Below are 26,943 nucleotides of genomic sequence, written 5' to 3' on the forward strand. Positions count from 1 at the left end.
GATGCAATGTCATCATTTTCAATTGAATCCAAAACATTTGTAAAATGCAATTGAATGAGTAATTCACATGAAATCGGAGGGCATCGTTCTACAGTACATTCACATCGTCCCTACCATGAAGAAATGAACTACAAAGGAACTTCGTCTATAAAAAGACCAGAGGACGCAGCCGACGTCAGTCAGCTCGTCCAGTCAGCCCAACAAGATCAGTGCAGTTTACTCAGCTCCAGCATGTAGTTCAAGTGCAGTCTCTTCAACCCATCATCGCCGCTACGCTCGCGCTATACAACCAGCGCTGTATCTTATTTGCCATGTAATAAATACGCATTTAACAGCGACCTCGTATCTTCTCTGTCAATCTCTAACTGTGGTAGGAACTTCAGCCAAACTCTCAACTACTTAATCCTACACATGTACTAAAAATTGAGAAGATGTTATTTTTTGCATCAATAAAAATACTTAATAATGGAATCAGTGTGTATTTAAATCAGAAATAAGAGGAAAAATATTTATAAGTCACTGGTTATAATTGAATTATCCGAAGATTAGTGGAACTTTGCCAAAAGGACCAATGCGACAGCTGCTGATGGGCACGCAGGTTGGGTTGGCGACGCTTCTCTTGACGTATCCCTTTTTGCACTGGCAGCCTTTCGGAGCACATTGGATCCTACACTTCGCGAAGACGGGCAACATACAGGTTCCTCCCGGGCAGGGGTTGGGACACGCAACCAATTCCGCGTTCGGGTCCTTGCAACCTGCGAAGCGCAATAAGCAATGAATCCGACAATGTTTGAGCATGTCCGAATGTTTGCAGACAGGCTGGATTGCCTGGGAGGGTTTTCAGATCTAAATTCCATCAATTCTACCTCAATCCCAAGATAAACTTCCTTTCCAGCCGCGTAGTTTCAGACTGGAATACATTCCCAAATCTAGTTGTCCATTTCAATTTGGTTAACCAGTTCAAAAAGAGTTTGAAGGAAGAAGAACTTGTATAAATTTGATGCAACAGAGAGGGAAAATATTTTCGATAGAGAAATGAATATTGAAGTCTAGGCATTTATAGAGCTTATGACCTGTCATCGACTGGTTTAAGAGGTAACTTTACACACTGTGTAGCGTTCACCATACTGCCTATGTTCAAACATCCACATTTCTTCAACTCTTTTATCAGCTATTTTTTGTGAAGTATAAGAGCTGAAACCTTTATTATGTGGGTGAGATTCATCCGGCTGAACCGTCAGCTCTTATACTTCAGTTGAGGAAATGAAGATGTTTAAACATAGGCAGAACGCTGAATGTTACACGGTTTGCAAAGTGGCCACTTAAACCAGCCAATGACAGTACATAAGCCCAGTAAATACCTAGACTTCCAAATTCCCCTCTCAAAATGTTTTCCCTCTGTTGCAACAAATTTTGATTTGAATATCAGATACTTTTTACCATGAGAAATCCCGCTAGTCGAAAAGCTAGTAAGTCATAAAACAGTTTTATTTATTTGTTTCAGAGCTGAGAGACGAAAAATGCCCCGGACTCTTATCTCCAGTCGATTGACATGAATTATTTGACATCTGACTTTCTTGGCCAAAATAGCCTGTAATTTTTGTTATTTATTCACAATAAATATACTGAGTAATAATAACAAAATATTATTTTTAATTTTAATATTTTTAGAAGCTTCGTTTTTTGGGTTTTTTTTGTATTTTTTTGTATTTTTTTCGTTGTTTTTTGTTTTTTTGTTTTGTTTTTTTGTTGTTTTTTTTGTTTGTTTTTTGTTTGTTTATTTTTTTGCTTTGTAGAAATAAATCCAAATTGCATGAATGTTGGTGTGATAACCTTGTGGGATGTTTGTAAAAACAAACATCATGCAAGTTTGTTGGATGGTAACTAGGAAGTTTGCTTTAAACTTGCCTCAAGCTTACAGAGTTGCAATCTCAAACTTGGGCCAAGCTTGAACTCTTCAAACTTGACACAAGCTTGAGGCAAGTTTACATTGTTATCTGGGTAGTTTTGCCAACAATCAAATAAACTTACACTTTTCTGGCAAGACACACTGGTTCTTGTCGTTCCTAATATACCCTCTCGCACAGGGGCACACGAAGGGTGGACAGCGAGGGGGGGGCAGGCAGTCGCTCTCTCTCCCGGCGAACACCATGGGGCAGGTTATGTCGGCGCATCGCGGGCATACTGGGCCAATCTCGTTAGGTCCACAAACTGAAATAAACATTTTTTATATACATATCTTTATATATATACAATTCCTCTGTACATATATATATATATATATATAGTTGGATAATTCATTTTTGTGAAAATCACTTCAAGGGCGCTGTACAATTAATAAATATCCCAGTACGTCTTGCAGCTACAGAGCGCATGAACGAGTGGAATTTTAGCATAGTTAAAATGATATCAATAAATTAACAAAAAATAGAGCATAGTAGTAAGTTTGTCAAGTGCTCATACCAAGAAGTAAGCAATACAAATCTAAAAAAACACACCAGTTTGACATAAACTACTTGACTAAAATTGAGACCTTAAAAATTGTGTACAAAATAACACTGGGAAACATACAAGACGACGACATAATATTAGTCAAAAATGCTGACATACACAAATATAACACCAGACAACAACAACACTATCATATTGAAAAGGCAAAGACAAACACAGGACAGTCAAAAATACTACATAATGGACTTAAACACTACAACGACCTACCTTACTACTTGAAAACTTTTACTGGAGACAAATTTAAAATCAATCTGAAAAAGCACATGATGACTGAACTAACTAAACTAGACGAGACATAAAATGACTAGACAATATTAAATTTCTAATGTAACCCTAACGGGTTTTTTAAAATTGTAAATAAATAAAATAATAAAAAAAATAAAACACTGTTTCAACTTCATGGTTAATAAAGGGAGATAGATGTACAAAGAGAATCTTTTGTAGACAGTAGCTATATAATTCCATATAATTCTCAGAAACTACAGGAAATTGCTTTTAATGATTCATCAAATAAGTCTTAACGGTGAATTATTTGTTTCGTATAATTCTTAAAAACTGCAGTAACGACTCATTCATAAAATAAATTATTATATAGCACTCCATTATAATAACATTATATTTGTATGCATGGGTTTTCATACTTTCAAATGCAGTTTTTGGTAAATATTTCGAAAACTGCAGGTGATAGGCAATTTTGGTTTTCAAATTTGTAATAAAAAAATAATTGTGCCCACCAAACCAAATCTTCTGGCAGAAACATTTGGTGTGTTGTGTAATATTTTTTTTTTGAAGGTTCAACTGCGATTTAACGCCAAGGTTGCAAGTGTATAGGAGAAAAAAAGAAAGAACATAAAGTACTGATTACATACGTTAATATACAAGTTTTGTTGCTAAAACTTTAAAACGCACCTAGAAAAAAAAAAAAACAATTTTACTCCATACATTTTTTTCGTTTGTTTTTTTTTAAACCATGTTAGACTCAAAATAACGAAAAATTGAACATCACAAATATTGTTACAAATTAGATTTTCTACATCAAAAAATTTAAAAAAAATCTAAATAATGACTTTGGTTCATAAGTCCACTGTTTTCCAAATCCGGACCACTGTGTGACGGTTCGAACCTGGTAATATCTTAAGAAGCCCATTAACGAATTTAAGACTTGTTTTGTTCCTAATTAAAAAAAATAATCAATCAACTTACCAGTTTTGGGTACTGGAGCTATACATTTTCCTCCTAAATCCTTTAAGAAGCCTTTTTTGCAGCTACAGCCATTCTGAGGATCGGCATTTGAGTCGCCATTGCAAGCTAGTCAGCAAGAAAAAAGTTTTTTATTTCTTGCGTGGCTGTGGTGTCACACTAGTTTACATACAATACAAGAGTTTTTTTTTAAATGACGAATTTGCATTTTTTGTAATCTTCAAATAAACATTTTTACGCCGGGTTTGGAAAGTAAAATCAACTGACACGTGTCACCAACTTCACGCTGCTGTAGCAACCAAACGGTTAATGACAGTGCGCTCATGTTTCGACACGTGTCAGTCTGTTATTTTATTTATTTATTTATTTTATTTTATTCAAAAAACACACAGTCATACATAAACAGCATTAAAAATTTAAACACTAAATGTGACAAAAAAATAAATAAATAATAAATTAAAGTGAGAAAAGAATAATTGTTAACATTTGCGTTTTCCGTGGAGGTTATCATTGGTAATAAATAAAAATACCGAATGCACACCCGAGCCATCCACGCACACACACATGAACGCACATATAAAACATACACAAGCATATACATTACATGCGGCACATATACATAGCACAAACCACTCAAGATGTACATTCAGCAACTACCCCAAATAATCAACTCCATGAAGAAATTTTCTGTACAAATGCAACGCACGGTAAAAAAATGTCTACATCAATCATATTGTTAATAATTCTACCGAAGCATATCGTTTTACGTCACAGTTAAAAAAAGTTATCGAAGTGGAATTTAAACTCAACAGTGTTATTGCTCTGTATTTGGCAGGAAAATAGCAACCAGCCATTATTTATTTTAACAATGTTTTTTATGTCCAAATGCCTGCAGATTGGCTGGATTTCCCCCCTAGGGAGTTGTTTATGTTTAAATTTATTTCAACAGAGAGGGAAAACATTTTTGAGAAGGGAAAATGGAAGTCTAGGCATTTACTGTTGAAATAAATTTAAATATCAACTCCCCAGGGAGGAAATCCAGGCAGCCTGCAAGCATTTGGACATAATCAAACATTGTTGAATTACTACCTGGTAAAAAAAGAAGTATAAATATTGGAAAATTGTTTTCAGGCGTTGCCTAGTAGGTGATTTGGTTCAGCCGGATGAATCTCACCCGCGTGATAAAGGTTTCAGCTCTTTTACTTCACAAAAGTCAACAGATGGAAGAGTTGAGGAAATGTGGATGTTCAAACATGGGCAGAATGGTGAATGTTACACAGTGTGTAAAGTGGCCACTTAAACCAGCCAATGACAGGTCATAAGCCCTGTAAATGCCTAGACTTCCATATTCCCTTCTCAAAAATGTTTTCCTTCTCTGTTGAAATAAATTAAAATTATTATTTACCCGAATATTTCAATTTTTGGGGCCATTTTCAACGAGTTGTAAATAACTCACTATTAGAAAATGGGAATCAAGTTCGGGTTCGAACCTCGGACCTCTGATCCGTGAGTCCGCAACACTAGCCACGGGACTACAACCCGATTCATGATTGATGAGCTACGGCATTTCCATGTGAACAAAATGATTGTATATCGGACCATTTCACGTTACAATGATACCGGTAGCTTTGAAAAACGCCATGGAGGTGGACATACAAAAACAGTCACATCGACAGAAATGCTTTTAAAGATGAAGGCCAGAATTCAACGTAATCCGCGACAAAGCGCTGATCAATTGGTGAAAAACCTCAATGTGTCTGCTCGTAGCATGAAGTGCAAATATTTTTTTTCAGTACTAGATTGATACAAGCTAGTATTTTTTTTGCATCAATGGATTCTATATATTTTTTATCATATTTTCACAAAAAAAAGTTTTGTAATTTACGAGAAAAAATATGTACCTGAGAAATGACATTTTGTCTTTTTTTTGTTTTATTAAACACAATTCAACAATAAAAATCAAATCAATCAATCTAACCCATCCCAAAGACATTTTTTTTCAAATGTGAGAAAAGCATAAAAAACCTAAGATACAGAGAGAAATTTACCAAATTTTAGAACAACTTTCAATAGAAAAATATATCCAACAATGTTTTGAGTATGTCCAAATGCTTGCAGACCTTCCCTTCTCGAAAACACTTTCGCTCTTTGTTGCAAAAAAATTAGATTTAAATAACTCGCTAGAGAGGAAATCCAGCCAGTCTGCAAACGTTTGGACATACTCAAAACATTGTTTAAAAATTAATATTTCGGTGGGTTCGCGAGTAAATAAATCTTATACTTAATTTTATCAGCCTTGGGTGCAGTGGTTAAAACGTGTGCCCATAATTGAAATCTATTATGCCTAAAATCGAAAAAAAAGCATTTATTCATTTTTTTCTCTATACTGACATAATATTTTCATATAAATTATTCCAAAACAATTATTGAATAGATAACGGGACGCAAACTTGGAATAACGCTTAACATTCGGAAACCAATGGAGGCCTGCACCTTGATTGCAACCTATCTTATCTAAAGCTAAATCGATTTTTTATACCATGAGGCCTATAAAATTTCTTCATCTAACCCCGTTTATGCTACTTTAGTAAGTACGTAATTTAGTATTCCACATGGATATTAATTTGTTTATGGACACATTTGTCTATGGTATGTCCACCATTTTTTCTTATTCAAAATGTGAATTCGTTGCGCCGTGCAATTCGCTGTCACAATAGTACAATATTATACTTAAAAATTCGTAAAAAACCTTTGAGTTATCTAATTTATTTGAAATAAAACATGTTATAAGATTAGCTTTTTTGATCAAGACATGATTGTGGCGTTTTGAGTGACTATAGTTACACGTAACTGTCAAAATTACTGTTTAATATGTACTTGAATGCTCAAAAATTGAACCATTATTTCTCGACGTTATGCAATAGTAGTATTATTTAAATAAGTTATCGTTCCATTTTTCAGTGGCTTAAATAAGTTTAAGTGTTCGACTGTGAGCGGAAAATATCTTCGGATCTCGGTAAGCTAAATATTTTTCTGGTAAAACTAACAAAATTGTAAATATATATTTATTTAGGACCGGCATGATAGAATGATACATACGTTGATTTATTGCAGAGACCATTTCAGCTTCGAGTTGTGGTCGGGGCCCTTGAAAAAAAACAAATTAACACAAAATTAAATATGCTTGCAAACATTGGTCTTTATATAGTGATTTAAACGAACAAATTACATTAAATATTTATACAGTTTACAAATCAAATACAATTGAGGGATGTAAAATCAAAACTCACGTAAAAAAAGAGTTTTGTGAGAATTGCAAAAACTTCTATAACAATATCCTTATTATTTATTATGAACGCATAGAATTAAGAATAGTCCAGAAACCGCATACGCACATCAAACAGAAGGCGACTAAACTACTCATAAATGAATAGGTTTACGTTTTTTTAAATAATTTGTTTTGTTTTTTTTTTTTTTTTGCACCACAACAGGCTAGGAGGCCCAATTACAGCGGTAAATTACATCACAGAACACCCAGGCTTGAGAAAAATCACATTTTATGTTTGTGTTCTCATCGGGAATCGAACCCGGAACCTTCCGTCTGTGAGTCAAGCGTCTTGACCACTACACCACGGAGGCCGCCCACCCATTAGTTTATTAGTTTTTGACCCATTAGTTTCTTTGTAGACGTCGCTCGGTACGCAACTCCTGATTTGAATTCAACAATGCCGTGTTGTGTCCTTTAAAGTGTAGAAATACAGCTAGGATCTTAAAGAAACAGAATGGGATCACATTTCATGTGTAAGTAGCAAATGCATTACTTAAAAATTGAATTATTATTCCATCTGTCAGATTGTCGAAGAAACAAAATGGAAATTTCGTTAGTGTCGCCAGGGTAGTATTTTTTTTACCCTACTTTGCTCATTGAATGAGAGAACTAACTAAAACTGTACCTTGGATTAAACAACTCTGTGGTGGACATTTGACCGACATTATCTTTAAAACATCAAACATTATGTAATATGATATTCAAATATGATTCGACGCTCCTTCTGGACTATTTTTTATTCTATGTATGGAAGTAATTTTATTATTAGATTGTATTTGAAAAACGTATTTGATTTCTTTATTTAAACAAGTAATAATCGCATAAATTTTATATTTGAATCACAAACTTTATGGTTATTCATTAAATTAAAATATGTAATTAAAAACAACCTTGTATAGACAACTATTTTTTTATTTCCTCTTCTGACCGGTTTCTACGGATCAAGTCTTTTTGTCTTGTAAGAGTGGGAAGCGTAATGTGAGATGGGTACGATCTTTAAAACTAGACAGAAGTAGACTAATGAAAATATTGTTAATTTGATTATTTATTATTTCACGCCTCCTACCCTTACAAGACAAAGAGACCTGATTTATTAGCTCCATACGCAGCATCGATAAAATAAAATAAGATAGAGTTCATTAGTTAAGTATACCTTGATAAAAAAGCTTATATAGCTTTGGAACCGGTCGGTAGAAAAAATATAAAATAAGTGGTTAAAAACAAATTTCTCAATTTCTATCCCTCGCCATGGACCAGGTGGATTTATCAACAATATTTTGAGTTTGTCCAAATTTTTGTAGACAAGGACCACTTAAACCAGCCACTGACAGGTCGTAAGCCCTGTAGATGCCTAGACTTCTATGTTACCTTCTCTTAAATGTTCTTCATCTCTGTTGTAATATGTTGTATACATATGTAGTATTATGGTTGTTGAGGGTTGGTTGGAGTTCCTACCCCAGTTAGAGATTGATAGAGAAGACACGAGGTTGCTGTTTAATGCGTATTTATTACATGGCGAATAACATACAGCACTTGGCTGTGTAGCGCGAGCGTAGCGGCGATGATGGGTTGAAGAGACTGTACTTGAACTGCATGCAGGAATTGAGTGACGTCGTTGAGCTGGATTGAAGTAAACTGAACTTGTTGGGCTGACTGACGTTGGCTGCGTCCTGTGGTCTCTTTATAGACCACATTCCTTTGTAGTTTATTTCTTCATGGTAGGGACGACGCGAATGTACTGCAGGGCGACGACCCCATCTTTATGTGCAATATTGCTAGAGTTGCAATATAAGTTGTATTGGATTCGATAGAAAACGATGGCATTGCATCGTCGGTCATTAGTCTACTTCAGGTGAACTAATTTAACACGTGTGCATGTCATCGACTATGGACTATGAAAAAATTTACTACCCTGGCAACACCAACAAAATATTAATTTTTTTATCTTTGGCAATCTGACAGGTGGAAAAAAATTAAAAATTTTGAGTAATGCATTTGGTGCTTACACATAAATTCGCAAATTACACATGACATGTGATCCCATCCTGTTTCTTGTTGGTCCCAGCAGCATTTCTACACTTTGAAACGACACAACACGGCATAGTTAAATTCAAATCTGGAGTTGCGTACTGAGTGACGCGATGTCTACAAATAAACTAATGGGTCAAAACGTAAAACTACTCGTTTAAGAGTAATTTAGCATCCTTTTGTTTGATGCGGTTTCTGGACTATTCTTAATTCTATGATCTTACCCTTACATGTATTTAAAAATAATATATAACAGAACTAACATGGACAGTTGGCGATAGGAATGCAAACGTCCAAAGCGTTCCTCGCGAATCCAGTTTTGCAATAGCATCGTTCTACGCATTTCTTATTGATTATTGGGCATGCGACTCCGATTGCTCCGCAAGTTGTATCGCACGCTGACCCGCAAGCGAAGACTTCGTTTTCGCCACACTTTGCTAGAATATTTGGAAAGAACATCAATAATAATGAATAGTATCAACATTCCCCTTTTCGCATCCAGTAGCACATCTTAACATCTAACAATGAAGGTAAGGTGACCAGTCGAACGCTTCAGAGGTCAGTTCACAAACAATTGAATATTGCAATCAAGTCTGCGTCGAGCGCATCAGGTCTTGGGCTCGATTCCCGGCAACGCAAAGACAACACGTGTTCTATTCGCACACTTCGATGACATACTGACCCGTGCAAATAGAAATCTCAGTTTTGTACTTCGTACACGCCAGGTATTTAAAGATATCGCGTGTACTAAAATGGTCTGCTTTGCATATGTTCGCAGTTTGCTCGAGTATGCCTCTTCTGTTTGGTCTCCACAATATGTCACACATAAAGAAAGGTTCGAGAAAATTCAATGGACTTTTCTTTGACGTTTAACTGGAGATGCAAGAATACCGATCTCAATTATATGTCTTCCTGCAAAAAGCACCACTTGCTTACTTTGGAAGATCGCCGTCTGCTATTAGACTTGGGGGTCCTTCATGACATTCTCAGTTGACGCCTTGATAGTCCGGCTCTTATGTCGGAGTTATCATTAAATGTTCCTGGCTAACGCACCCGTCACACGTCGAGCTCTCTATTTCATATGCCAGCAGTTCGTACGAACTATGCCCAGAACTCTCCACTTATACGTTTAGCTCGTGAATATAATTTGAACTTTCCCCTTATTGATCCGTTTGATTGTAACAAATTAACATTTAAAATGCGCGTTTTAAAACACGCATTTTGGTCTTATACTTAGTAGTTTCTATAATAAAATTAGATATATCTAATTCTTCATATTTAATATATTTTTGACACTTGTGCAATAATATTTACACACATGTCCACCCTCATTCAATTATAACACCCACTCACCCACTACAGTACAGTATTGTACGAGTATTTCATGTATTTCTGTGAATATCTGTCATTGGTTTTCATTCTCTGTATATTTGATGTTATATTTTTCACATGTATTACTGTTGATATCCCCAATAAATAAAAAAAATATATATTAAAAAAATAATGTGGGATTTCACTGCAATATTTCACTATACTTGGACTGGTAACCGCGGCGTAAAACTGATCACCTTACCTTCCAAATAATTAAAATACAGATACTTTGCAATTGTAGTACCGATGCAGTGCCCTATGAACCACTGGATGAAGATGGGAAAATTATTTTAAAAGCGCTTTACAACTAAGTTTTATAACTAATGGTTTCTGACAGATAGGCCAACTAACTTGTCTCTGCTGCGGTTTCTACCACAGATTGGCCAACTAACTTATCTCCGCTGCGGTTTCTACCATAGATTGGCCAGATTACTTGTCTCTGCTGCGGTTTCTACCACAGATTGGCCAACTTACTTATCTCCGCCGCGGTTTCTACTACAGATTGGCCATTTAATTTGTCTCCGCCGCGGTTTATACCATATATTGGCCAACTAACTTGTCTCCGCCGCGGTTTCTACTACAGATTGGCCATTTAATTTGTCTCCGCCGCGGTTTATACCATATATTGGCCAACTAACTTGTCTCCGCCGCGGTTTCTACTACAGATTGGCCAACGAACTTTGTCTTCACAGATCTGTTTTCCTTATATTTATTTATTAGACAAATTGTAGTCTGCTTTACTTTACGGGCTGTTGAACCCATTACGTGATGCAGACTGTAAATGTAAGTTAGAAGAATGAATAAATAGCAGATAGCTGCTAAACTGCCGAAATGTACAGAAAAATAGATTCGTATTATCCGCAAAAGTCGTGTTCAGAAGTAGAATTAATAATGGGTGAATTCTGACTTGCATTAGTGTGCGTGCTTCTGGGTGTGTAAAACAGTGCATGAGATTCTCGCTCTAGTATAATTATTGCGAACATACAAACTGATCTCTTTCAGTATATTTGGATCATAAATACTTCCAGAAATCAGCTTATAGAAATATTTCCCGAGAAAAATTTGACGACGAGATTCGAGGATGCTGTGATTCAGCGTCTTTGCTTAAAATAATTTTGGATACAAGAATGGATAATTATGTCTGGAAACTGAACAAAACAGCCTTAAAAATACTTAAATACAATAAGGTATTAACACTCGGGAGGAATATCCGATTTTATCTACTCTACAAATAAAATATGTTTTAAAGATTCTCCTAGTGTTTATAACTAATATTTTCATTCACCATTTTCGAAAATGATCGTTTCGTAAGTTGGTAATAAATTTTGTCACATAAGTTCACGAGTAATGCATTCATTTTAATGTTGGTTATTCCACAGGCCACAGATAGAAATATAAGGAGAGTTGTCTATGCATATTATCTTAAGACCCCCCTTACCCACTCCACACTCCAGTTCCAGGCACTGACAGATGAAAGTGAAAACGGATTACATCTTTCATCTCGAATTTCTTTTCTTATTTTATGGTTTTCAACCTCTTCTAAATATTAATTTATTATGATAATGATAAATTGAATTATCAACTTATCATGAAAATTATAAATCACAACTCGTAGCGTTTGATAAGTGACAGGACGCCGTAAATGTAAACAAACGACACATAGAAAAAGGAAGCTATCTACAATTCTCTATAAAATCCATAGACATTGATGACAAACAATCCAACGACGTCACAAAACATCCGAAGACGTCATACTTGAGGACGTCACGAATTTTTTGTTTTCGGCACCATTCAAATCACTAGAATTTTATCCTTTATATCTCCCTTAGTTCTTAACAGATTTTAATGAGAATAGTACCGATCGGCTTGTGATTTTTTAGATTAATTTATTGGCCAACAAAAATCCATGATAATTGCCCATTCAACTTATTTATTTATTTGAAACGGAAGGAAAGAAGAAGGATAAAGGAACAATTTAAATATTTAGATAGGGACATTTCAATCTTGACTTAAATGTGAATAAAGAAGGGGTGTCTCTAACATTAGTGGGTAGATTATTCCACAATCGAGCGGCTACTACTGTGAAAGAGGAGGCAAGAAAATTAGAGCGATCACAGGGTATTAAAAGGGTTCTCTCGTTACAAGAACGAAGAGATAGTCCGTGTTGTGAAAGAAGTTGGATGAGCTCTCTCAGATAAACAGGCGAAGTGGGATTATTTAAAATATTGTGAAAAAGTGATAGAATGTGAATGTTTCTTATATGCCTGATACTGAGCCAGTGTAGTTGCGTGCGATACTCGGTTATGTGGTCAAATTTGCGAACTTACCAACACAGTCTCCGTTGTCGTTTCTGCAGAAGCCAGGAATACAACTACACTGCGGTGTGCAGATGTTGACGAGAATCCTGATCGAAGAACACGCGAGGAGTGGAAGCTTGTTGCAGCGTTCATCGGTGCAGTAACCTGGACATGGGTCGTAAACCTCGAACTTGCGACACTGGAATGCTGGAGCTGAAATTATTAATAATTGTATGTGTTATGTTCTGTCAAATTTTAAAACTACTTGCCAACCCACGAGTACGTATTCAGAGTCGATAATTTCACACATATTTTTATTTTATTGGGAAGTTTAACTAGGGTACATGAAATACATACGATTTGTAAGTAAGCATTGAACAACGAATGTCTTGAACAAGTAGAAGAATTTGTGTATCTGGGAAGCATGTTTTCAAGAGATGGAAGAGTAGAAAAAAATGTTGAAAGGAGAGTGAATGCGGGTGACAAAATGAACGGAGCTCTAAGCACAGTAATTGCTAATATATATTATTTTTTTAAAAGAAATATTTGCGTTCTTATGATTTATTTATTTATTTATTTATTTCATTTTATTTGGGATTTTTACAGCTATTACATAAACAAAATAATTAGAAAAATCTTAACAATACTAAAGCCAATTAAAAAAATCCACTGTAAATATAATGACACATAATATATAAGAAAAGAAGTTTAGTAATTTTATTTGTGTGACGTTTGTATTCATGTGTATGTGAATGTGTGTATGCGTGAATGAATGAGGGAGAGGATACATGTGCGTGAGGATACATTTACGAGGGAGAGGATACATGTGCGAGAGGATACATTTACCCGAATATTTAATTTTGAGGGCCATTTTCAACGAGTTGTAAATAACTCACTATTAAAAAATGGGAATTAAGTTGGGGTAGAGTGGGATTCGAACCACGGACCTTTGGTCTGTGAGTCCGAGACACTAGCCACGGGACCACAACCCGATATGCCGATCGAAACTAAACTGACAGCGCACAACGAAGTTTTAGTCCTAACACAAGTATGGAAGTGAAACATGAGACTGGCAGAGGAAGGATGAAAGCCGAGTGAACGCGGTTGAAATGCGATCTCTTATTTATTTATTCACACTCTTTATCAAAATACAATTCCATGTTCACTTTGCCCAGCTAACAAGGGTACATACCCCGTTCCGAGCTAGGCAATTACATTTTAATATATTATAATAGTTAACAAATTAACATAGAGCACAGACAAATAAAATGTAAACTTATTCGTATACACATTTTGATACATATACATACAGACATACACATATATACACATGTACATACACACACACGTACATACACCCATGCGCATACACATACATACATTCATAAAAACATAGACAATTTATTTATGCGAAACTTCATGGTTGTCATCTATAAATTTATATATTTTTTTAATTATTCCTTATTTTTTATATTTTATCTTTGACGTCCATTAAGGTTCTCCAATCCGTGGCATGCATCAACTTTTCTGACTCCCTACGACCAATGTCATGAAAGAGCGAGGTCAACACCTTATGTCTGGGAAATCAACGTATGACAGGGTTACGAATGATGAAATCAGGCGAGAGTGTAAATCTGAGTCAAGTATAATTGATAAGATTAAGAAAGGGTCTCTGAGATCGCTTGGTCACGTAGAACGAATGGACGACGATAGAATGGTAAAACGAGTTTATATGGGGAAAATTAACGGTAACCTGAGACGAGGTCGACCGAGGAAGACGTGGCATGATCAGATAAACCAAAAACTTAAGTCTGGGCATGTCGAATACAGGCAGAACCGAAGGGCATGTATGATAAGATGTATGAATGTGGAAGAAGCTCGGAATGTATTCTAGGATAGACGTGTGTGGCGGTCCACACACGTCTATCTGCCTACCCCTACGGAGAAATGGCGTGATGGTAGTAGTAGTAGTGTAAGTTAGCATTGGTATCATTCTTCATTAGGGTGAAATGAAAGGGGTCTAAAAAGTTGCCTTTTAGATTACTCGGAATGAAAAAAATATTTTAAAAATATTTGATTCTACCTTTGGCCCTCAACCCTGTTTGAGCTTGAAGTTTTCCAAAAGATCAATTGTTTGCTCTAAACCGGTCGTCATTTCGTATTTAAGTAAGAAAATCAGTCCATTTAAATTGTATAAGGTGAAAGGGGCGCGAGTCGCACTTTGTTTTGTAATAAATGGGTAGCATTGTTATAATGAGCCATTGTTTTCGTCAAAATTAGCCAGGCGCTCAACGGAATCAGTTCCGCGGAGTGTAAAATTTTTGCGTTTCGGTAGTTTCAAAACGTGTTCGAATTTGTAATGTGATTAAGTTGTATCTTAACTAAAATAAAAATTATTTTATAAATATATATTATTAACAAAATGTTCAGACATAAACAAAAACTTCAAACCTTTTTTGAGAGTCAAAAATAGTATGGAATATTTTTTTAAATATGTTTTACGTTTAATGTGATCCAAAATGCAACTATGGAACGTTGAAATAAGAATTGTGAGATTTGTAATTATGCTTCACCAACTCAACGGAGAATGCTCAGTTTGCAGCGTCAAGTAGTATAATTAAAATCTGTTTTTGCAAGATTTAGAGATGGTTTTGAATTACGCTATTATTTAAGTAGGTAGGTTTTTATTTTGACATCAGTAACTAACTTTCCGTTTTTGGTGGAAATTTGCTTCTAATACTCTTTATTATTTTTAATCGATGATTCGATTTTACGTTTTAAAAGGCTCTAAAGGTCTAAACACATCACCACGGCGCGGCGCCGTACCGTGGTGATGTGTCCAGTTCAGTCCAGTCACTTATTTCTTAAGCCGTTAAAATGGTAAATAAAAGTACTCGATCTTTCCGACAAACGCGTGACGATTGCGAGACGGCAAGTATTATAACACGTCTGGTTATATTTTAAATATGTTTATTAATTCATTTCAAACACAAAGCGCAGTACAGGCACTAGAACATGAAGTAAATTTACTGTCGTAGGTCACACGGGTTGACGAGTACCGACTTTACAGATTGAAAAGCGATGGAGTTATTGTTTCTCGACGCGGGAGTGATTTATGGGCCCCGGATGACCAAAGCAAAAGATGACGTGGTCCTTGGGACGGCCGAGCTCTCTCTATCAAGTAACCTAGTCTTGCACCGTATTTAAAAGGCATTTGATAGAGTTGACAGAGAGAAATTGTGGAAGGTTTTATCGGAGTATGGAGTAAATGGTAACCTGACAAGGGCTATTGCGTCACTGTATAAGGACAGCACAGCATGTGTGAAGGTGAATGGGTCATTCACATCATGGTTTAATATTCCGAAAGGAGTCAAACAGGGATGTGTAATGTCACCATGGTTGTTCAACATATACATCGATAACTGTATGAAAGAACTGAAAGATTTAAGAATGGGAGCAAAAATGAATGGTATAACTGTTAACTGTCTTCTGTATGCGGATGATGCCGTGCTTCTTGCTAGCAGCAAAGAAGACCTTCAATTCTTAGTAACAAAAGTCTACGAGGTATGCAAGAAAAGCGAGTTGATAAATCGAAAGTGATGGTTTTTGAAAGGGATGAAAAGATAACTAAATGTGAGATCAGCGTAAACGGAGATATTCTGAATCAGGTAGAAGAATTTGTGTACCTGGGAAGTATGTTTACTAGGGACGGAAAGGCCGATAAAGATATTGAAAGAAGGGTGAGTGCCGGGAACAGGGTGAACGGTGCACTGAAATCTACTTTGGCAAAAAAATGTTTATCGCAGGAGGCTAAACTAGCAGTTCACAACGGAGTTCTAGTTCCAACTCTAATGTACGGGAGCGAAGTATGGAATTGGAAAAATAATGATGAAAGTAGGTTGAATGCTGTCGAAATGCGATCCCTCAGGCGAATGTGTGGTAAAACGATGTATGATTGGTGCACAAATGTCGAGATCCGTGAAGTGTGTAAGGCTGAGACATGCATTATTGACAGAATTGAGAAAGGGGTGCTGCGTTGGTTTGGACATGTAGAGCGAATGGACAGCAAAAGAACGGCTAAAAGGATCTACGATGCAAATGTTGATGGATGCAGAAAACGAGGAAGACCGAGAAAGACATGGCACGATCAAGTCCATCAAATACTTGAAGATGGACGTGTCAAAAGTAGGAATAATCGGCGTGCGTGCATAAGAAGATGTATGAATGTAGAGGAAGCGAGGTCTGTATGCCAAGATAGAGTGTTATGGCGTTCTATCCTCTCTGCCTACCCCTACGGGGAAACGGCGTGATGGTTTATTGTTGTTGTCGAAAGGGCCTAACAGCCTGCATTCGTGCATAACATAATAGGTACTAGGGATCAATTACTATTTATTTATTAGTTTATACATACATTGTTACAAAAATGTCAGAAATATTAGTATGCCTAATGTTGCAATCGGTTCCTATATGGGCAAATGCCTGTTCTAAGAAACCGATTTGTTGCGGCAAATATGGTTTTCGAATATGTTTCCTATAAATAAAAATAATATTGAAGAAATAGAAAAACAGTTATAGCCCAAAAGAGAAGAAAAGAAAAAAAAGTACAGTTTACATTAAAAGTAAAAATACAATTAATTATATAGCATACATACTACATACATATATATACACATACATACATATATTGTAACGGTCAGTGTAGGTTGAAATAAATTATTTGGTCCCAGGTGGGCGACATTATAGAGGTAGGTTATCAAAAATCAATAAGCAAATTTTTAAGATTAAGAAGAATAATGCAGATAACCAAATAGAGTACCTACAAACAACTTACCATTCACCAGTTTTGCTCAATCGGCAAGAACATGAGAATTCTCCAAAAGAATAAGATTATGTTGTATAAATTTAATTTTATGAACGGAATCAAAAACGTTATATATAAAATACCTTACTGTAAAATGGAACAAATATGACTTAATGATCTGGATTTAATGAAATAAACAACTCGTTAGTGAAATACAAAATTTTAATAAAAGAAGCAATTCTCTACAAATGTACCAAGATTAGTTAATATTAAAATTCAGAATTCTGCCTAGCTAATATGAGTAAGTGGTTGACAATAAATTTATCTAAGAAATAAATATTCGTAACAATAATAATGACAAGTGAAATAGATTCTTGATTGTTTTCTTCTCGAGATGATATGAACTGGAATAGATGGAACTTGATATGCGACGTCTTCGGTTGATATATTTTTACTCGTGGTTGGCTCAGTTGATGATTTCCCAGAAGATTATTTGTCGACATTTTAATTCAGTAAATGATCGTCTGCTTCCTTGCATTCGTAAATATGTGTCTCATGATCTTGAAGAAAACTTTAAAATCTGACACCGACTTTTCCAGGTATTTACGAATAAACTTCGTAATAATTAGTGATCCATTCGAATCATGGAGTAAATATACTGCATCGTAAAATCTTTATCATCGGACAAAGTAGACAAAAGGTGGAGTAAATAAAATAAAATAAGGTGGAAAAATGGAAAAAGATAGAAAAAGGTAGAAAAAGGTAGAAAAAGGTAGAAAAAGATAGAAAAAGGTAAAAAAAGGTAGAGAAAAGGGAACTTGTATAAATACAATTTCATTAGAATATGATATCTCTCTCTACAAGAATTTCGGTAAAAAATTTAAAACAAATAGGCTTACGTTACGTTGAACGTTCCCTTTCTTGAAGGACTACATTTTTGAAATGTGCGGTCGCCTCTCTTTGAGTCCTTGCGCGACAGTTGGACTGTTCGTCCCGAGTTTTCAAATAGAAAATAAGTTATTTCTAATGCACGGATATCGTATGGATGAGTTACTACCGCGGCCGTCAGATAGCGCTAAATCAGGCAACTTAGAATTATAATCCAGTACTAAAATGCTTTCAAAACGGGGTACGTTGGACTTGTTTTTTACAACGTTACAATATACACACATATACATACATATACATATATATACACACATACATACACAATATATATGCACATGCAAAAATACAATAAATTTATAAATGATTCAATGGGATAGCATAATATTTAGATTACTATCCTCAATAAATTCTCCGATTCCTTACTTCCAATGTCTGTCAACCAAATTTTTAATTTCTTTTTCAGTACTGATGGTTTATCAGATTTCCAAAATGACGGCATCAGGTTGCATAGTTTAGGTCCGTTATATAGAAATGATTTTTGGAATACCGCTGTACGTGCTATTGGAATCACCAAATCGTTTCTTACAGTACTCCCGGTTGAGTGATCTATGATCTGTATTAATCAAGTTATATGTCGTACCAAAGAACCTGGGGAACCAATTAAGGTATTCGACCAGGTAGGCAATAGAAGATCAGTATAACAATGATCGTACTAGGTGAGAGTCAATGCTTTCCTTAGTACCAAAGAGTTCCAAACATGGAAAGCAGGCTGGTTTAGGCTAAGGGAGCCCTGAGCAGGCTTAAGCCAGAAAAGTACCCAAAATAATAGGTAAGCAGAACGGCAGGAAGACAACCCGGGTTGATCTGATTTCTGGAGCTAGGAGTCTGCCTTATAAAGGCCAAAATTAAGGGGGATGACAAATTTAGGGGTCTCGTGGGGCATGGGGTGAGTGCGAGTGGCTGTAAGGGTGTCAGAAGGACATCGCGTTGGAATACGAGAGGATGCAAATCTACTGCACATGTTAGAGGAGTAGACAATACGTAACTGTGTTGTTAGACTAGGATAGCAATATTCGAAAAAAATGTATTGGTATTTAAGCGGGTGCTTTATTATTGTATAATGCCATTGTATCTTTCAGTAACTGGAACGAAAAAAATGTATTTTATAATAAATTTAAATATCGTTCTATACCTGCGTTAGGAATACTCGTAATTATGTCATAAATTAAACCTAAAAATACAACCCATTTCACACAGCGGTAAAAATCTACACGGCACAATAATACACGTAACACCTGAAGGTGGGTTGATATTTTTAGTAATCTAATATATATTTTTTAAATTACATTTATTTATTATTTGCCAGGCAAACGCAATTTTGTAGGATTTTCACCTAAAAATAGCCCTGAATAAATTTTAAATAAATACAAAATAATACTATCCATCCTAGTTTTACCGTGCCGTTTGGATTAGGACGATTCGTGTCGATTGGGCCTACGCGTTCAATAAACACACACTTGTACATTTCGGAAATGTATATAGATAGAGCAAATTACTATGTATGCGTGGCCTCAACTAAAATCAATTTATCTATAGAAGGGAGTGCTGTCACTTACGGCATTCTCTGATGTCGACGCATTGGCCATCGCTATTTCTCTTGAAGTTCGTCTTGCATTTGCAGGCCGGTCGGCAGCCACTGGGAGAGACGCACTTGAAAATCTTGCCCACAGAAGAGCACGTCTCGGGGGGGCAGGAATAGTGGCAAGGATCGAACTCCTCGTTCGGTCCACAGTCTAAAACCAAACACCATACATATTGACATTTGTAAGGAATGTAGGTATCTATCTATATATTAATACTCTAGAAATGATTGGTTGCATCTGTCCTGTACGGGCTTATTTTGCTGGTGAAATTATTTTTTTTAGTTTATGTACTTCCGAAGCCTGAAGTTTCGTAAGTGAGTTGAAAGTATGTAATTTTGATTCATATATTGGATGAAATTTTGGTTTAACGTTTTACAATTCGGCCGCTAGATGGCAGGATATTTTAATGTTTTTATTTTTCTTATAAAATAATATTTAAATCTATATAAATAAATAAGACTTGGTTTGTGGTGAATTATAATGATAATAACGGACAGGCAGAAAAAGTAGCTTTATTCTCATTAAATTTTTGTGTTCTCACCAGGATTAGAACCCGGAATCTTCCATGTGTGATTCAGGCGTCTTAACCACTTCACCAAAGAGGCGTTAATTGAATTAGTTAATTTTGAAACGTTAATCTGATTGACAGCTTACTCTTTTTTTTATTATTATTAATATTTGTGTTCTTATGATTTACCTAAATGATTTATTTATTAGAAAATGAGAACCAAGTTGTGGTAGAGCGTGGTACGATGCTCGGATCTCTGATCCTTGGGTCCGCGACACTAGCTACGGGACCACACCCCGGTTCATTTATTTAGATGGTTCCTAACAGCAAAAAACAAATTGTGAGTCTCAAAAGGGTGAAATTTCACCACGCACGAGATTCTAATAATTTAAATGAGACCCGAAGGGCCGATAAAGCGAGGCCCCAATGGCAGAATTTCCTAGCAGTAACAGTCAATATAAAAAATCTACGATGGGAGGCACAGGTCCAATAGCTGGTTTCCAGTGTCATGTATTCTGAACATTAGCATTCTTAGAACTGTGTATTTTGCTAATTTTCAGTCAGTAGCTACCTGTTGTATAGTGGGCTGGGGAGGTTGCGCGGCGTCTATCATGAACACCCTAAGAAATGTACAAAAATCCAAACAAACCATCACGCCGTTTCACCGTAGGGGTAGGCAGGGAGGATAGAACGCCATAACACTCTAATCTTGGCATACAGACCTCGCTTCCTCTACAGTCATACATCTTCTCATGCACGCACGCTGATTATTCCTACTTTTGACATGCCCGTCTTCAAGTATTTGATGGACTTGATCGTGCCATGTCGTTCTCGGTCTTCCTCGTTTTCTGCATCCATCAACATTTGCATCGTAGATCCTTTTAGCCGTTCTTTCGCTGTCCATTCGCTCTACATGTCCAAACCAACGCAGCACCCCTTTCTTGATTCTGTCAATAATGCATGTCTCAGCCTTACACACTTCACGGATCTCGACATTTGTGCACCTATCATACATCGTTTTACCACACATGCGACTGAGGGATCGCATTTCGACAGCATTCAACCTACTTTCATCATCATTTTTCCAATTCCATACTTCGCTCCCATACATTAGAGTTGGCACTAGAACTCCGTTGTGAACTGCTAGTTTAGCCTCCTGCGATAAACATTTGTTTGCCAAAGTAGATTTCAGTGCACCGTTCACCCTGTTCCCGGCACTCAACCTCCTTTCAATATCTTTCTCGGCCTTTCCGTCCCTAGTAAACATACTTCCCGGGTACACAAATTCTTCTACCTGATTCAGAATATCTCCGTTTACACTGATCTCACATTTAGTTATATTTTCATCCCTTTCAAAAACCATAGCTTTGGTTTTATCAACATTCATAAGCAAATCGCTTTTCTTGCATACATCTTAGACTTTTGTTACCAAGAATTGAAGGTCTTCTTTGCTGCTAGCAAGAAGCGCGGCGTCATCCGCATACAGAAGACAGTTAACAAACATTTAACAGTTGTACAAAAATTAATTCTTATATTGATGCATTGATGTCCCCTAACTTTCCTATCTGAGACATTGTTTCAATTCATGAAGGTGCAGGACATTAGGCAATTTTTTCAAAAGAGTCATCGACACATTTCTGGTCATTCGGCCACAAGAGGAGATCCCAGCTGAATGCTCGTACGAGGTTTTCCTGTAATTTTAATTATTTAATACCAAAACATGATGATGCTTGTGTTCTCCCTGTACTGACATATGGCTGTGAAACTTTTGTGTTCACGAAAAAAAATTTTCACAAATTATCAGTGACACAGAGAGCCATGGAAAGGAGAATGCTGGGTATTTCTTTGAGAGACTGAAAAACCAATACATGGATTAGAGCAAGAACAAAGATCACCGAAGTGGTCCATAGGGCTGCCAACCAGAAATAGAACTGGGCTGGTCATATAGCCAGAATCACAGACTCTAGATGGACCAAAAAGTCCCGGAATGGCGTCCCAGAACGGGTAGAAGAAGTGTCGGCAGGCCTCAGACAAGGTGGTCTGATGACATAAGACGAGTTGCAGGAAGTGGATGGATGCGGTTGGCTCAGGGTAAGGAAATATGGAGACTAAAGGAGGAGGCCTATGTTCAACATCGGACAAGAGATGGCTGATGATGATGATGATGATGAATACCAAAACACGTACGATTTACAATGAAAAACTTACCACACTCTTTCGGCAGAACACATTGGCTCCTCGAGTTCCTCACAAATCCGGCTTTGCAAGCGCATCCTTCGTTGCAGAGGAGGAAATTGCAAACGATGTCCTGTCCAAGAGTGGCGCATGATTCTTCGCAGGGAGACACGCAATCGCTCAGTTCTTGGTTCGGCTGCGAGCATATTTCAAATCCTAAAATTCGATAATTTATTTCAACATATTGCGCTAGTCTCTTTTTGGTGTTATTGGTTATTCTGTGATTCTTCGAAATCTTCACCAGCCGACGCATAGTACTATTGGCAATACCGACATGTTGCCGTATTTCACCTTTACCATCGCCTAGATAAATTAAATTGTTGACCCTTTCTAAGTTATGCAATAAAGATAATTGTGCTATTTTATTAGCTTGATCAATGACCACAAGCCTAGTTTTGCTCATATTCATTGAGAGTCCCAGGTCTGAACTAACAGCATCTATTCGGTCAATTAGTTCTTTCATTTCAATTTCTGACGATGCAAAAAATGTGCATATCTTCAGCATATCTCAGGTTGGATAACTTCCTTCCTCCAATTGTGAAGCCTCTTGTCCAGCCGTTAAGTGCCTTCCGGATGATATATTCACCATATAGCAACCCTCAAAGTTTAAACTCTACGAGTTTTCTGCCTAATTCTTTTTTTATCAAATTGTTTTGATATTTTACTAAACATGGATGTTTTGTACATAAAACAGGAAAAAAGGTATTTGGATTATGCTGATTACAGAAATGTAATTTAAGCAATGAGCAATGAGCAATGAGTTTACTTCACCTTTAAAATATCAGTTGGTTCACTCATTCTGCGATGGGCTCAACTGAAAAAAGTAAGTTCAACAAAAAACTAGTCACTTTCAGATTTATCTGAATTTTATGAATATTTTAATTGTTCAAATCTCAATTTCTTTTAATAGAACGAAACATCGCAACGGCTTTCAAAGCATTTTTACAGAAAAAAACCGAACAAAACACCCCGTTCCATTGAAGGGCCAGACTGATAGAATAACCAATCAAATGTGTTGTGACTTGTGACGTAAATTTCCAGTTTCCGGGAAGCCATGTTTTTTAACGTGTAGTTTTCTTCGAAAGCTACGGGGGGCGCTATTTTTAAATGTCAGCGCAACTCACCGACGACAACTCGTGACGTCACGGGCGGAGTAATGTCAAAATTATATAATTTATTTTTTCTTAATTTTGGCTTTTTTTTACCACTGGACTTCTCATTCTTCTATGTCACTCACCGCAGTTCTTCGGCTTGACGCACCGTCCGTTGGCGTTCCTTATGTAGCCGCGCACGCACACGCAGCCCGGCGTGCACGTCGGGCGGCACGCGATGTCGGTTCTGCCGAACGTCGCGCACGACTTCTGGCACGAGTTGTTGTCGCACTCGCTGAACACCTCGTTGTCGGGACATATCACGTGGGTGTAACGCGCTGCAATGTAAGATAACAGGTTATTTTGATAACCGGTTTTTTTTTTAAACCAATTGTTTTGATAACAGGTTATTTTTTTTATACTGGTTTTGATAAAGTCGGTTATATTTAATAATTTTAATAAACGGTTATTAAGACAACCAGTTTTATTTTAATAACAGGTTATTTTAATAACATGTTAATTTTATGCTTACAGTTATTTTAACATAGTCTGAAAATAAAATAAAGACAATAAAGTTATTTAAATAACCTGTATTTTTTTAACCAGTTATTTTAATACTATGTTATTTTAATAACATGGTATTTTAATAACTTTTTAATATTGAATTTAAATGTTGATATCCAATTAATAATGACAGCTAAATTTAATAATAGGTGGTTTTAATAACATAATTTTAAATCATGTTTTTCAATAACAGGTTATTTTACTACGATGTTTTTTTAATAACAGGTTTTTTTTAATAACTGATTATATTATTGACAGTTTATTTTAATAACAGGTTGTTTTAATAACATGGTATTTTAATAAAATGGCTTTTTAATAACCGGTTATTTTAATAACATCATTTGAATAACAGGTTATTTTAATAACATGGTATTTTAATAACCGGTTATTTTAATAACATTATTTAAAGAACAGGTTATTTTAATAACATGTTGGTAATATAACAAGTTTTTCAAATAACAGGTTGTTTTAAGAACAGGTTATTTTAATAACAGGTTCTTTTGAAAACAGGTTATTTTAATAACATGTTTTTTTGATAACATGTTATTTTATTAACAGGTCATTTTTAAAACAGGTCATTTTAATAACATGTTATTTTAATATTAGGTTGTTTTAATAACAGGTTATTTTAAAAACATGTTATTTTCATAACATTATTTTGATAACCGTACGTTAAATATAAGAAGTACAGACATTGAAAAGTCTTTTCATGGTCAAATAATTCAGGCAGCTGAGTTTCACCTTCATCAGAAAATGTTTTTTTTCTTTATAAGAAAACATAATTCCATCAACAGATTAAAGAGTTGAGGATATGTGAATGTTTAATTATTGACAGAATTTTGGATTGTTACACATTATGTAAAGTGGCCACTTAAACCAGTCAATGTAAATGCCTAGACTTCCATATTCCCTTATAAAAAATGTTTTCCCCTCTGTTACAGTAAAATTCAATCTTTAAAAAAAAATAAAGCTCTTAGCGTAATTTTGTGTCCTAAATTGAATAAAATAATTAATTTGAAATAATTAATCTTACTTCTGGATTATCTTATTTCGGCACAACGATGCCAATGCTACCAGATTACAAAGAGCTCCTTACGGCAGCTTTTCTCGTTCAGGAACAAACAATTATTGTGAGATTATTAGTGAGCACCGCCGAGGAGATTCACTTTTGCGGTATCTGGAATGTAATGGGATAACTGTGCCAGCCGTCGGCCTCGTGGCGTAGTGGTCAGCGCGTTTGCTTCTATGCAAGAGGTCTCGGGTTCGATTCCCGACATGGCTGACTCGATATATTAATTTTAAAAGGTGTTCTTACACTAGGATATTTCATAGTCCCTGGACTGGCAACTGATGCGTAAGACTTATCATCTTACCGTGATGTAACAAAAATGATCAAGTTACGCTGTGATTCGTGTACTAATGCAGTGCTCTATGCATCATTAGGTGTGGAAAGGGAATGATAATGATGTGCCAGAAACCAGAATGCTATCAGGACTTGTCATGCTCACATCGAGAGAACATGTGACCTTGATGTTGGGTTTTATTCTCCGAACTAGAAGGGTTTTTGAGAATCCCCGTACACTCAGAATTTTGTACAACTCGTTGGTTCGCTCGAGGCTTGAGAGTGCATCGGTGATTTGGAGTCCGCAGGAAGCGAGATACTCCCTCATGTTGGAGAGGGTATCTCTACATGAGGGAGTATGGTAGTTATCCGTGGCTCTATCCCACTGGGTTCCTCTTGGGTATGCTTGGGACCAATAGTTTGCAACTTAGAAGGGATGGGTCTTCACTGACCTATTTTTTCAGACTGTTAGGGGTTTCATCGAAAACTCGGCCATTTTAGAGAGTATCAATTTTTATGTTCCTGATGGCCATCTCCGACAGCGTCAGCACAGACTGTTTTACCTCCCGGTTTCCAGAACCAACCTGCCTCTGGTCATGCCGATTGGAAGAGCAGTCAAGCAGCTGAACATTATCACTTAAGAGATCGACACCTTTCACATTAGTGAAACTATGTTTAAGAGGCAAATACTCTTGCTATTAGAGAGTATTATACCTTAGTAATGTCGAACCATTGCTCAAGGGTTCTTGGTTTGATATAAACTTCCAATTTAACGTCTTAAATCCTTTGTTATTTGTTATGTTACTTTGTGAACAAATAATTTGAATTTGAAATTTGAATTTGAAAAAAGAAAAATAGTACGTTTTACAAATAAAATTTGTGTTAGACTATACCTGTCGTTGATGTAGGTGTTGGCGGATCTGTTTGTATTGTCCGTGAAACTGTCTGCGTAGATCTAGGCGAAGATGTTGGCGGGATTGTGGGTGGAGTTGTTGGAAGTCTAGGTGGAGTTGTGGGCAGCTTTATTTGCGGAGTCGTCTTTGTGACTGTCGGTGGGACTGTGGGCGTAGGTGTTATCGGTTCGCGCGAAGTTGTCCTCGTCTCTGTCGGCGGAGCTGTCGGGAAAGTTATCGGTA

General features: G+C 36.2%; 1 protein-coding gene across 1 annotated transcript; it reads right to left on the bottom strand.

Annotated features, from left to right (window-relative positions):
* Positions 1 to 534: 534 nt before the first annotated feature.
* On the bottom strand, positions 535 to 26,135 carry LOC148277102 (zonadhesin-like). Its single transcript, XM_088233333.1, has 7 exons — positions 25,961 to 26,135; positions 24,048 to 24,239; positions 22,784 to 22,966; positions 20,041 to 20,217; positions 12,766 to 12,948; positions 2,032 to 2,211; positions 535 to 755 (listed from the first exon to the last, which is right to left on the bottom strand). The coding sequence occupies exons 1-7, from the start codon at positions 26,133 to 26,135 to the stop codon at positions 535 to 537; spliced, it is 1,311 nt and encodes a 436-aa protein (XP_088089459.1).
* Between the last annotated feature and the right edge of the window lie 808 nt (positions 26,136 to 26,943).

The sequence above is a fragment of the Micrasema longulum genome, unplaced genomic scaffold (assembly GCF_059751315.1).
Source record: "Micrasema longulum isolate JH-2025_06_02 unplaced genomic scaffold, ASM5975131v1 h1tg001083l, whole genome shotgun sequence".
Taxonomy (NCBI): Eukaryota; Metazoa; Arthropoda; class Insecta; order Trichoptera; family Brachycentridae; genus Micrasema; species Micrasema longulum.